Consider the following 13,334-nt stretch of genomic DNA (forward strand, 5'->3'; position numbering starts at 1 on the left):
GCTCTCCATCATGGCGGCGTCAGGTGAGGACCGTGCCGTCTGCGCGGGGCCCGCTGTGGGAAATGCGGCGATAGAAACGCGGCCGGTTTGGGGGAATTGGAAACTGGGTGCCTGTTACGGTTCGGCGGCCTTGTGCTAAAACTTGCCATCGCAAAAAAAAAAAAAAACTCCAGGAGCCTTTTTCCTAAAAGCGACGTTGACGCGTGGAAACGCGGCGCCTCGGTTCGTGTTTGCGCGGCAGACCGAGGCTCCGCGACCCCACTCGAGCTGTGACGTCAAGTCTAGAGCCAGCGCGCTGCGTGGCGGTGTTCGCGGGGCGTGCTGCGCGGCGATTGGTCAGCTTCACTGTTGCCCCGCCTCCCGAGGCCACGCTGCTTGCGGATTGGCCAGCGGGCTGTAACCACCGTGCGTCATCGGTATTGCAGTTTTGTTTTTAGTAACATTTCGTGTTACGGGACTGTCACCTAACTTGAAGAAAATAAATCAACTGCAGAAGGGACATGCATGGCTGTGAAAGTAATGAGACGATTAGAAACGTCCATTTTAATTCCATTCCTTTGATTCGTTGGCGACTGGGTGGAATTTCCCACAATAGCCTGTGGAGTGGCAACCCGTCGTTCTCTGCTGGCATACTCATTTTGGGCCACGCACGACATCGCTCAGAACTTCCTGGGTTTGTCTGCGTTGAATGTGCTGACGGTTTTGCAGAGTTGATAAGATGCGACTCTCGTGCACCGCAGGGCCATTTTCATAAAACCGTCAGGTGCACGAGTTGCGTTGCCCTGCCGCGCCTGTTTGGAGCGCGTGCTCCACGTTGCCGTGTGTGTCACGTGCAGGTAAGAAGAAGAATAAGAAGGGGAAGACCCTGACTCTGACCGACTTCCTGGCAGAGGACAGTGGGGGTAACCCTCCTCCTAACTACGCCCCGGTGAAGCCCACCAGCTGGGCAGATGAGACGGATGACCTGGAAGGAGATGGTAAGCATTTCCTTCTGTCTTAAACCATGTTTGCTGGAATTATTGCATGGAATAACTTATTTATAATGAATCATTACAATTTTGTGTAATGCTGAATAAATCTCTTTTTTTTTTTTTTACTCTTTGCTCTCTTTTTTTCCAATAGTTTCCACTTCCTGGCACACTGAAGATGACGTGTACCGCGCGCCACGCATCGACCGCTCCATCCTGCCCACGGCACCCAGAGCGGCTCGGGAGCCCAACATCGACCGTTCCCGTCTACCCCACAACCCCCCGTACACCGCCTTCCTGGGAAACATCCCGTACGACGTCACGGAGGACTCCATCAAGAGCTTCTTCCATGGCCTCAGCGTGAGTGCCGAGTAAAAAAATAACATCACGCGTTCAGAACAGGACTCCTGTCAAACCCACGTCCCGCTGGCTGCATCCCGCGAGGTCACTTTATAAAGATCTATTATTAGGGTGCGTGATAAACTACAGATCCCACAATGCAGTGCTTCAGTTGCCGTTTCACTGCAGCTGAATCTGTACAGGAGCAGTTTCCACGTCGACGACAAATGGGTTGTGAAACCTTCAAAGTCACCAAAACGGCGTGCGAACTCGGTGCGTAGGGAGCTCAGTTTGTCACCAAGGCGAGCATTGCATTATGGGATCTATAGTTTGTATGTTATCAGCTAGTCATAACGCCGGGCCGCAATAATAGATCTACATAATGTGATCTTGCGAGTTTGAAGCGTACGGTAGGAACTTTACATAAAACGGTAGACTTAGAGCTAGAGAGACCAAGTGTCCCGCTTTGCATTGCACTGCACTGCATTTGGTCCTGCATTTTGAGATAATGTCCAGCATTTAACAATAGACTAGAATAGAATATCTTTATTGTCATCGACAGTGACTTCACGTGTGTACAGTGTATGTATAATTTTTTCAGATCAGTGCCGTTCGCCTGCCCAGAGAGCCCAATAACCCGGAGCGGCTGAAAGGTTTTGGCTATGCGGAGTTTGATGACGTGGAGTCCCTGCTGCGCGCCCTCAGTCTCAACGAAGAGGTGTGTTGTAGGTCATTGTGATACACAGCAGCACAGCACCCGCTGCACACAGTGAAACGTGTCCTCTGTATTTAACCATCACCCTTGGTGAGCAGTGAGCAGCCATGACAGGCGCCCAGGGAGCAGTGTGTGGGGACGGTGCTTTGCTCAGTGGCACCTCAGCGGCACCTTGGCGGATCGGGACTCAAAAAGGGGAAAAAAAAAAAAAGGCCTGGACTATAACTACTATAACGATACAGGATTTTATCAATTAAAATGTTAATTTATATAAATATTTTCCATTTACTATCCAACTGCAACTAAAATAGCATTTTATAACAACAAATTTGCATTCTAAAAAAAAGTCTTGCATGTGTAGCTGTGTATCAGAGAAAGAAAACTGCATCTCGGGTGGATTACGTTCGTTCATGCATCTCCTGTCTCAGGAACATTTTTGTTGTGGGCGTGGTCGTTCAGAGTTTTTTTTTTTTTTTGATCACTTCTCAGAACCTTGGCAACCGAAGGATCAGAGTTGACATTGCGGACCAGTCTGGAGATAAAGGTAAAGGGGCGTGTGCTGTGTGTGTGTGTGTGTGTGTGTGTGTGTGTGCTGTATTTGTGCGTCACCGCGTCCCCTTGTGCAGAGAGAGATGACCGTTCCATGTCAGGGCGTGACCGCAACAGAGGCAGCGACGGCGGTCCAGACAAGACGGACTCGGACTGGCGGGCGCGGCCCACCTCCGATGCGTATGATGCGCCACACAGGGAGGACGGCTTTGGAGAGCGTAAGTCGACCCAGTTCCTGTCTCCGAGATGCGGCGAACGTGCGTTACTGACGGTAACGCAGCGTGTCACCGACACCCTCCAGGATCCCGAGATCGATATGATTCTGACCGTTTTCGAGACGGACCCCGGCGAGATGACCGCTACGATGGCGGAAGAGACAGGTATAGAGATCGCTATGACGACCGGGAGCGTAGAGACTATGACAGAGGTAATTCTGAAAGTATTTGACCTTAAATGACCTGCGCTCTGGGTACTTTTCGAGTGGTGACGCGTTTCTGTGTTTGCAGGTTTTGATTCTCGCGGTGGGGGGCGGCGGCCATTTGGCAGCGGTTTCCGGCGGGACTACGATGACAGACGGGATGATTACAGGAGTGGAGGAGGCGGCGGGGATCGCTATGGCGATCGCTACGGTGATCGTGATCGTTATGCAGACCGCGACGACCGATATGAAAGGCGGGAGGAGCGTAGCGAAGACAGAGGTGAATACCGGGGACACGATCGGTTTCCAAAAGCTCAATGTCCTCCGCTCTCTGACTCCTGATGTCACTTCCTGCCCAGGCCCCACCCAGAGGCCCAAACTTAATCTGAAGCCTCGCAGCGTCCCCAAAGAGGGCGAGCAGAACAGCTCCGCCCTCTCCCAGTCCGGCAGAGCGGCCTCGATCTTCGGCGGGGCCAAGCCAGTGGACACGGCTGCCAAGGAGCGCGAGGTGGAGGAGCGGCTGAAGAAGGAGCAGGAGAGGCTGCAGCGCCAGCTGGAGGACGACAAAGGCAGGGGTCCGGAGCGCAAACCCCGCGAGAGGTGGAACCAAGCAACACAATATACAGTACAGGCCAAAAGTCTGGACACCTTCTCATTCGACCTGTTTTCTTTATCTTCATGACCATTTACGTTGGAAGATTCTCACTGAAGGCATCAAAACTATGAATGAACACATGTGGAGTTATGTACTTAACAAAAAGTGGAGACCTGGCCTCCACAGTCACCGGACCTGAACCCAATCCAGATGGTTTGGGGTGAGCTGGACCAACAAGTGCTAAACACCTCTGGGAACTCCTTCAAGACTGTTGGAGAAGCATTTCAGGTGACGACCTCTTGAAGCTCATCGAGAGAATGCCAAGAGTGTGTAAAGCAGTAATCAGAGCAAAGAAACTAGAATATAAAACATGTTTTCACTTATTTCACCTTTTTTCGTTAAGTACAGAACTCCACATGTGTTCATTCATAGTTTTGATGCCTTCAGTGAGAATCTACCAACGTAAATGGTCATGAAAAGAAAGAAAACAGAAAAAGAGAAAGTGTCCAGACTTTTGGCCTGTACTGTATTTCGTTGAAACGAGTCACTCTGTGGTTTGAATAGTTAATAATTTGTCATAAATATCTCCAGGCATCCCAGCTGGCGTAGCGAAGACCAAACAGAACGGTCAAGGACAGGAAGTGAGTCTTCACAGACGTGTAGCACGTCAGGCAGAGGTGAGAGTGATCAGCCCAGCATGGGTACAGATGCCACGCCCGGCTGTCCTCCGAAATATATTTCTTTCTTTTCTAGTGTCTAGGCGTCGTGAGAGTGAGCGCTCTGTTGAGAACGAGGTCTTCTCCAGCCACGAAGACGAGCCGCCTTCACCAGGAAGCCACGCCCCACCCTCCAAACAGCAGGGGCTTCCACTTAAAGTCGTGCCGGCTCCGCCTCCCAAGGAGAACGCCTGGGCCAAGAGGAGCGCCATGAACGTAGGTTCGAGCGACAGTGAAGCCCGACCTACCGTCTCGCCGAGCAGCAGCGTACCCCCCAAACTCAGCAGGTCAGAGTTCACAGGCATTTCAACCCTTTTACATCAAATGACATCAAAAGAATTTCTCTTCCTCGCGTTCAGTCTATCACCTTTCCGTCTAATTGACCCTGAGGGGGTAGCTGCAGTGACCCCCCGATCTCACATTGCGCCGTCCTTCTGGGAGTGACTGAAATGTCCACAAAGCCGTCCCTGTGCACGGCGGCCCGTAAAGTCAGAAAAGAGAGGATTTTATTCAGCCGCCGTCTAGACAGCCACATTTCTCCCAGCAGCACCTTATCCCACACTACATCCATTGTACATTTACAGCATTTACCAGACGTCCCTATAAAGTGAAAGTGAAGTGATTGTCACATGTGATACACAGCAGCACAGCACACGATGCACACAGTGAAATTTGTCCTCTGCATTTAACCATCACCCTGAGTGAGCAGTGGGCAGCCATGACAGGCGTCCGGGGAGCAGTGTGTGGGGACGGTGCTTTTCTCAGTGGCACCTCAGTGGCAACCTTCTGATTACGGGGCCGCTAGGCCACCACTCCCCCCACCACTGTAGGTACAGGGACAGTCCCCCCCTGTAGCAATTTAGGGTTAAGTGTCTTGCTCAGGGACACGATGGTAGTAAGTGGGATTTGAACCCGGGTCTTCTGGTTCACAGGCGAGTGTGTTACCCACTAGGCTACTACCTCCCGTTGTAGGGCTGTTGGAGTGTGTAGAGAACACAATCCACCGAAGCCCAGCCAGGAGGGGGCAGTGGTGGCCTGGCATGTAAGTAAGTGACTCGTAATCGGTTGTGGGTTTGAATCCCGAACTGCCAAGGTGCCACTGAGGTCCCCTAGTGTGTGGGGTACTGTCCCCACATACTGCCCATACGGTAAAAACAGTATGAAATGTTCTGTATTGTTCCAAGGGTGGTAGTAGCCTAGTGGGTAACACACTCGCCTATGAACCAGAAGACGCAGGTTCAAACCCCACTTACAACCATTGTGTCCCTGAGCAGGGCACTTAACCCTGAGTGTCTCCAGGGGGGGGACTGTCCCTGTAACTTCTGATTGTAAGTCGCTCTGTATAAGGGCGTCTGATAAATGCTGTAAAATGTAAATGTCAGCCACCCCTTGATATTTCAGGTATAAATTTCGGTGAGGAGATTTTCTTTTGCAAAAATCCAATCCAATTTATTTATAAATCACATTTAAAGCATACAGAAATTAGGCCAAAGTGCCGTACACTCATAAAACATAAAAAAAAGCAATGACAAAATTCAAAGACTTAAAAGCAGCAAAAAAAAAAAAAAAAATCCCATTAAACCAACCTTGCTTGATCAATGACCAGTAAATAGCTGGGTTTTTAAAACGTGAGATTTACTGGCAGCTCGTTCCAACGTTTAGGAGCCACGACTGAAAAAGCGCGATCTCTTCAAAGCCTAAACCTCGTTTCTGGGACGCCCGAAGTGAGCTGGCCTGCAGACCTTCGTGGTCGAGGTTTAAGAACAAATCGGGGTGTGGTGAACTGTGTACCATTTTTATTGGTAAGCAAATACATTAGTAATATTTTCTGCTATCCTAAAACAACATGCATGGTGTTGACGTTACGAGTCAGATACTCAGATTTATTCCGTATTTTCAGTCCAGCACCGCGTTGCGCGCTGCACTCTGATTGAAACCTACAAACCCTTTAAAAACGCGTTGTGAAACCTGCCGAGTGTTGGCCCTGATAGGAAATTTACGATTATTATTATTATTATTACTACTACTTAATAGAATTTGTAACGCAGGTAAATTGATGTGTTCTTGTTCTTTTCATATTAAGACACATTAAAACAAACTAGTTTTAAGAAACTGTAGAGTGGACCCCACCTCTCTGTAGAATGTCCACCCTGTGGACCCCACTGCTATGTAGAATGTCCCCCCTGTGGACCCCACTGCTATGTAGAATGTCCCCTCTGTGGACCCCACTGTTCTGTAGAATGTCCCCTCTGTGGACCCCACTGTTCTGTAGAATGTCCCCTCTGTGGACCCCACTGTTCTGTAGACTGTAACGCGTCTCTGTTTGCTTTTTTTTTGTGCAGCTCCGCAGTTCCTGCTGATGCAAAAATGCCTCAGAGAGGTAAAGGTGAGTTATTTCAATTGAGAGACGCCTCTGACAGCCTCACGTCCCCGTGTCAAGTGATCGTCCAGCTGGTCCTCTTGTCTGTCCGCTGGGCGTGATTGAGTGGTGGGCCGGAAAGGGAGAGAAAGTTGTGCTCATCATTTCTCTAGCTGTGTTTTGGTAACTAGGCACCGTAACGGTGCACCATGGAGAACCTACCTGCTGTTAATGGCTTCTGCAGGTTCGGACTTTGCCGCAGGTCTTGTTTTAGACCATTGAAAAGACGGCGGGTTTTGGGGGAGTCGGTTTTGTTAACCACTGAATTTACGCATCTGGGTTTTAAAAAAGAAAAGAATAAAACAGGGTTTTAAACGTGTTTCAGTCGGCAGCTCAGTGCCGGACGAGAACAAGGTGGCGCCCTGCGCGGGAGGGGCAGTGGGGACGCGTCCAGCCGCGACCGCCGTCAGGAGGCAGACAGGTCAGCCCGTCGCCGGCACCCGCTGACACTCCGCCCGTTTCCCAGAGGCCACTGCAGCGCTCGTCGCGCCACGCCCGAGGTTTTCACATTCGCAGCGTTGGACGGCGTCCGCTGTAGACAGAGGGGAGTCCTCTGTCCTAGACGCTTGTGTTTTTCTTGGCCTGCTAACCCCATTAGCCATGTCTCCCCCTTCTGCTGAAATGTCGGTCCTTGTGGGGCTTCATCTGCTGACAGCGTCAAAACGCGCTGGACCAGTCTTGGGAACATTTTATTTTTTCTCAAAGATTTTTATTGACTTTAAGCAAAAGAAGGACGACAACAACAAAAAAGAAAGTAAAAAAATACAATGCACACAATATAAAAAGATCCCACAAGTAAATCCATTCTGTAAGAGTTGCAGTAGAGTATTATAGGAAAAATGGCAATTTAGTCATATTAGAAGAACAATAATGATAATAACGTGTGCAATCCTAAACCCAAAAACCTTTCCACATAATATTAACCTCATCCTCATGCCAGATCGATTAATTGAAATGAACTAGACTACAATATCGTTTCTAGAACACTAATAGTCAGATTCTGAGACTGGAGGCTTGTAAAATACTCCAGGAACGGCCTCCACACCGTATGAAATTGTTTGTTGGCATCATTAATCGAGTAGCGTATCTTTTCGAGGCTTAGACAGGACATGAGGTCCCTCGTCCATTGAGCACGGGTGGGGAGAGCAGCACCCTTCCATCTGAGTAAGACTGCACGTCCGGCATTTTACCGGGGACAGACAGACATGTTTGGACTTTTTTTTTTTTTTGTTTTTTTTTTATTCCACAAAAGACTTTTTTGGATTTCAACCCCCCCAGAATTCCCTTATTACGTCAGTCGTTTTTAGAATGCGGTGTTCTTTTTTTTTTTTTTTACCATTTTGAATTCCTGCCAGCTTCACGGTGATCCTCCACATCTCCTTCGTAGATGCCAGCTTCTAATGACTAGCGGTGCGGACCTTCACTGGGCTCACGATTCAACGCAATGATGATTATCATGTTAGTGGTTCTGCATTAAGTCACATGTTCTGCACTCCATCGACACCCGTCATGACGTCATCAAATGCTTGTAAATGTTCTTGTGTCCTTTCTTGTCCTCTTTTCCTCTGTCCTCACCTCTCCACAGTGATTTTTTTAGTTTTTTTGGACACAAGGCTTCACTGCAGCTCGGCAGAACATTACACGAAATCCAAAACTAGGCCTGCCAATTGATAACAGAATGTTAAATAATCAATCATAAAAGCGATTGGTTGCCACTCCCTGTGCGGCAGACACACCCGCCCTCTAGTGTTGGTGCGAAACGCACCTGCGACTGGAGCGTACACAAAACACGCTGCGTTCATTTAACTTGTTAAATATTTCAAATGAATCACAGCAAATGATCTGTTAACAGATAAGCTGTTTACAGGCTTCCGACTGTCATTAAAAACCTGGAAACCAGGTCCTGAACAGTTTTGGAACACAACATAAACATATAAAGTTATGGAAAAGTCATTGACACGTGAATTTGTAACGAATTTGTACAACGAGGTATTTTACAGTGTACGTAGTGAACCGCATCACGTTGTACTGGGTGTGTTGCCTCCATATTCCAGAACTTTATTATCCTAGTGTCTCTTTTTAACATGTAAATTACAGCTGATCTACGCCAGGACATGATGGAGGACATTTTGCCCCGACTCGGGCTGCGTGAACTTGGAGGAAGAAAACCAATGTTCACGTATGATCAAGAAAATTTTCCGTAAAGAATTTGAAAAGTCGTGGAAATTCTTTTTTTAAAAAGAATTCTTACTGAACTAAACCAAACTAAAACGTACTCATGTTATTGTATTTTCTGATATCTGTAGATGTTTGAAGCGACCAGTAAGAATCTCTGACTTCTTTAAAGTCTGTATTGTAATTTCTCTTAATGCATAACAGCATTATGTGGTATTATTTTTCAAGAAATACTATTGTACGGCTGGTCAGTGGGTTACTAATACTATATTTACTTGTCTGAAAGTTAAAACAAAGTGACCAATAACTTGGTCATCATGAAATCATCATGAAACCTGGTCTCATCAGCGGAGTTTTGCTGGCTTTGGCGTGTGATGCGCGGTGGGCAGCACTTGCCGTGGGAGTGTTTGTGGGTGTGTGCACACCAGCCTGCTTTAGTGAGTGAATGTGTGTGTGTGTGTGTGTGTGTGTGTGTGTCTGTCTGTCTGTGTGTGTGTGTGTGTGTGTGTCCAGCCTGTGCTGTTTGACTCGGTTGTCCATTGTTCATAGAAAGGACTGCAGACGAGAGCGTGATCTCAGACCTGCACCAGAGCCAAAGAGACCTCCTGTGTCCCAGCAGCAGGACCCCCACCCATGTCCCTCCGAGTCTCATAGGTGTCGGATATGACAGCTCCTCAAGATTGAATTTTTTTAAACATTTCTGCATGACGTGTAGTCCACGCCCAGGAAGCAATTTCCTCACGAGCTGAGCAGATGGCGTGGGATGGCCAGGATCCCACCTACCTCGGACATGATCGCACAAGTTTACTTGATAAAATCGATTTCTAGTAATCATGTGACTCCCAGGTGCTGCTCCAGCAGTCATTCTCCCCATACAGTAGCCGTGTATGTTGCTTCAGAATAAGATATTATATATAACTGTCATTGCTGTTCATCTCTGGATGAGTGTACAAAGACGGGAACCTACTTTTCATAGGTCCCCTGACGTGAAAATGTGACACAGAGATTTTTTAACATTAATACGAGTTCCCCAGCCTGTCTGTGGTCCCGCAGTGGCTAGAAATGGCGGTCGGTGTAAAGAGTGTTTTGGTCGTTCTGCTTCACTGTTCAGAGAGCGGCAGCTCAGACGGTCGGATCTGGAATTTGTCCACTTATGACGTGATAACGGGAAAGGTCCCCTCCCGTTTCTCATGCTTTTTCCGCCCAGGGAATTTCCCACCCCGCCCCTGAAACATGATCTCCACCGACCGTCATGGCCTCCAAACGTCTGAAGCATCGCGAGACTCTGAAGTTTTATTAGTTTTATTCTGGAAAAATGCACACACCACTACCTGTCTGTGCCAAAAATGGTGTTGATGATCAACTTCTATAGGCCGCTCTCCTCCTCATCCCACCTCTCTCCTCCTCATTAGCATTTAAAGCTACAGACTGTGAGACTGTGGGTCCTGGGAAATCTCACTGTGGGACTGGATCAAAGGGGCTGTAATTCTGCACCAAGACTGAATTTTGGAAAGAGACATCAGATACAGAATTAGGGGACCAACAAGACCGAAATAAAAGCCGAAAAACATCATAATAGGGGACCTTTAAGAAAATGTAAGATATGTAAGTGGACAACGTATGAATAGATAAATGGATGGTATTGACATTTTAGTTGCTCTTTTGCCCATCAGAGTTTACTTGTCCCGTTTACCTACCTGACGTGGTACCAGTTCTGCTTCAGGGGACACGGTCACAGCCATGATTCCGCATCATAAGAGAGACTTATTGTCACTACAACAGTATACACTAAAGACAGTGTCTACACAGACCAACCATAGTGCATTTATAAAAATGTAAGAAGATTACACATAAATATGAATTTAGGAAAATTATACTGTCAAGTATATTCAGGATATTTCGATTGCAAAATGGGCAGACTTCAAATGTCACTGTTCCATGTTTTCCATGAGAAGGGTTTATAGTTAGTTAGTGGGCTTCTGTTCTGAACAGAATTTTTATATTTTAGCCATTTTTCTATTTGAAATGACCACTATGTTTAAAGCATGGCTCGTCTGCATCACCCGTCTCTTTTGTTCCCTGTTTTCGGCAGAAATTCAGCTCTGCCAGTAAATACGCAGCCCTGCTGATGGACGGCGACGCGGGCGATGGTGGCGACGCGGGTACGGATGGACGAGGGGGACACGGCCGGGACCCATCAAATCTGACCGAAATTGAGCCACAGCACTGAAGAAGAAGAAAAAAAAAAAAAAACAACCTCATCCTTCAGACCCCAACCGCGCCCATCAGGACTCATTTTAAACCTGACTGCTGGGACCGCTGGTGGCCGGTGGCCCGTCACCGACGAGTGACGTTGCTCTGATTAATACTCGCTGTCTCGTTTCCTTTTAAAGTGCAGTTTTGGATTCCGGAACTTTGAGTGAGACGATTCCCGTGTGTGTGAATATTAGCTGGTTGAACGCGTGTGTGAATATTAGTTGGTTGAACGCGTGTGTGAATATTAGTTGGTTGAAGAAGTGTGTGTGTGTGTGTTGGAGTGTTTAATCCGGGCGTCTGTAGCAGCCAGCGGCGCTCGTATAAACCTTTAGCTCTGCTGCATGCGCTGAATACGCTTCGTTCCCGTGACAACGTACCCAGCGTCCTGGGAATGTCTGTCATTAGTTTTAAGGGCTTTTGTAGTCTGCGGGGCCGAGATCCCGTTCCTCGCATTGTCACGCCTCCGCCGGTTTTAATTTACGCGGACCGAAGGTGATGTGCACCTTCTCGTCCCCTCGACTCCTCCACCTTCATCTGGACCAGGACTGGTGCCCCTGGGGACCTCGGCTCCCGAACCCCTGACTGGCTTCTTGTTCATTTTGCTCCTGAAGAGTCCATTTTAAACAGCAGCCCGAGTCTCGTGTGGTTTGTCCTTCTGTCCCCGTGCGCCGTTCGAACAACTCGGGACTATTAATAACCTGCTTCTGAGTTCCGCCCTTTGTGGCCCCGCGATACGCTGCAGGCCAGGGTGGAACCGAACTTGGGGGCATTGATTTCCTCCACTTCCTGCAGCAACCACTTCAGTTTACATCTCGATGACCGCAGGGCAAGCTCCTCTCTAGCTTCTGCAGGACCCACAATGGAACGGTGCACCAGAAATAATTACACGCCAACCAAAAAAGGGCCTGTGTGTGTGTGGGTAGTTAGTTCCTCCTCTCCGGTCCACAGGTAACTCTCATGGAGAGTTGAGAAGACGTCACGTGACCCGGATTACGAGGCTTTATTTTCACCGTCCTGACTCGCTGTCTAGAGACTGTTCATCACCCCGCTGAGCAAGGAGCGCTTTCACGCCCTGTTTACAGAAGCCCAGCAGATTCCATTTCCTGTTGTGGTAAAAGTGCCCTCAAGATCTGGCTTGATTGCATCTCACGCCCAGACCTCCTCCGGCCGTGGGCAGCAGACATTTAGAATACGACTGAGCCGCGCTGGATGGTGTCGGAGGTCGTTTTTGACCATGAATCCACTTCTCAATTTGGCAACTCTGCATAACTGGATCCCATCGTTGGAGATATTTTTCCAAGATGGGCCAGGATCGGGAGGATATCCTGAGGGAGCCAAATCCCTCGAGCTCCTTTTCACCAAGACATTTCAGCAGATCCTTTCCTTAAGTCTCAGAAATGCTAAGAAAACAAGGCTGTTGAGCTCCCTTAAACTTTAAGATCCAACCAGCCTGATAGAAACAGTCAAATTGTGCTGTAAAATACGACATGTTATCAGAAACAGGGAACAAAGCAATGAGAACATGGGGAAAAAAACAGTAATTTGATTTCATAATAGAAATACTGCATTTCTGAATTGCATTTATATATAAGTCCATAATCAGAAGGTTGCGAGTTTGAACCCTGATCAGCCAAGGTGCCGCTTAGCAAAGTACCGCCCCCACGCGCTGCTCCCTGGGCGCCTGTCATGGTGCCCACTGCTCACCAAGGGTGATGGTTAAATGCAGAGGACACATTTCGTTGTCACCGTGTGCTGTGCTGCAGTGTTTCACAATGACAATCACTTAACTTTCGTACTGTATCTGAAGTTTTTAGCCAGTCCCAGGACGTGCCGTTTTGGCGTATGTAGCTTTAAATGCTAATGACAGGAGAGCGGCCTATAGAAGTTGAAGGGCATTCGCAGAAATGGCGTCATCAACACCATCCACAAGGTTTGGCACAGACAGGAAGTCGTGTCGGGGTTTTTACAGAAAATACAAAATGAACCCGCTGGTTCTCTCGCGTGATGGAACTAAAAAATACTTTTGTGCTCATTTTTACATCCAATCACCAAGCATCTGCAATGTTTCACACGTCGGGAACTTCACTGGGTGGAAAAAGCATGAGAAACGGGAGGTAACCTTTCCCCTTATGACGTCACTGCAGGACCACAGACAGGCTGGGGAACTCGTATTAATGTAACATT

The 13,334-nt window shown here is 48.1% G+C and overlaps 1 protein-coding gene across 2 annotated transcripts; it reads left to right on the plus strand.

Moving 5' to 3' along the window:
• LOC114797944 (eukaryotic translation initiation factor 4B-like) lies at positions 1-11,779 on the plus strand. Of its 2 annotated transcripts, XM_028993261.1 has the most exons (13): positions 1-23; positions 837-977; positions 1,123-1,328; positions 1,909-2,025; positions 2,512-2,566; positions 2,649-2,789; positions 2,873-2,998; positions 3,078-3,269; positions 3,349-3,589; positions 4,176-4,261; positions 4,338-4,587; positions 6,643-6,686; positions 10,987-11,779. In XM_028993261.1, the coding sequence occupies exons 1-13, from the start codon at positions 11-13 to the stop codon at positions 11,004-11,006; spliced, it is 1,632 nt and encodes a 543-aa protein (XP_028849094.1). In that variant the 5' UTR covers positions 1-10; the 3' UTR covers positions 11,007-11,779. The 2 variants fall into 2 exon arrangements, with proteins under 2 accessions (XP_028849094.1, XP_028849095.1); XM_028993262.1 differs by lacking the exon at positions 6,643-6,686.
• Positions 11,780-13,334: the final 1,555 nt, after the last annotated feature.

This window comes from Denticeps clupeoides, chromosome 10 (assembly GCF_900700375.1).
Source record: "Denticeps clupeoides chromosome 10, fDenClu1.1, whole genome shotgun sequence".
Taxonomy (NCBI): Eukaryota; Metazoa; Chordata; class Actinopteri; order Clupeiformes; family Denticipitidae; genus Denticeps; species Denticeps clupeoides.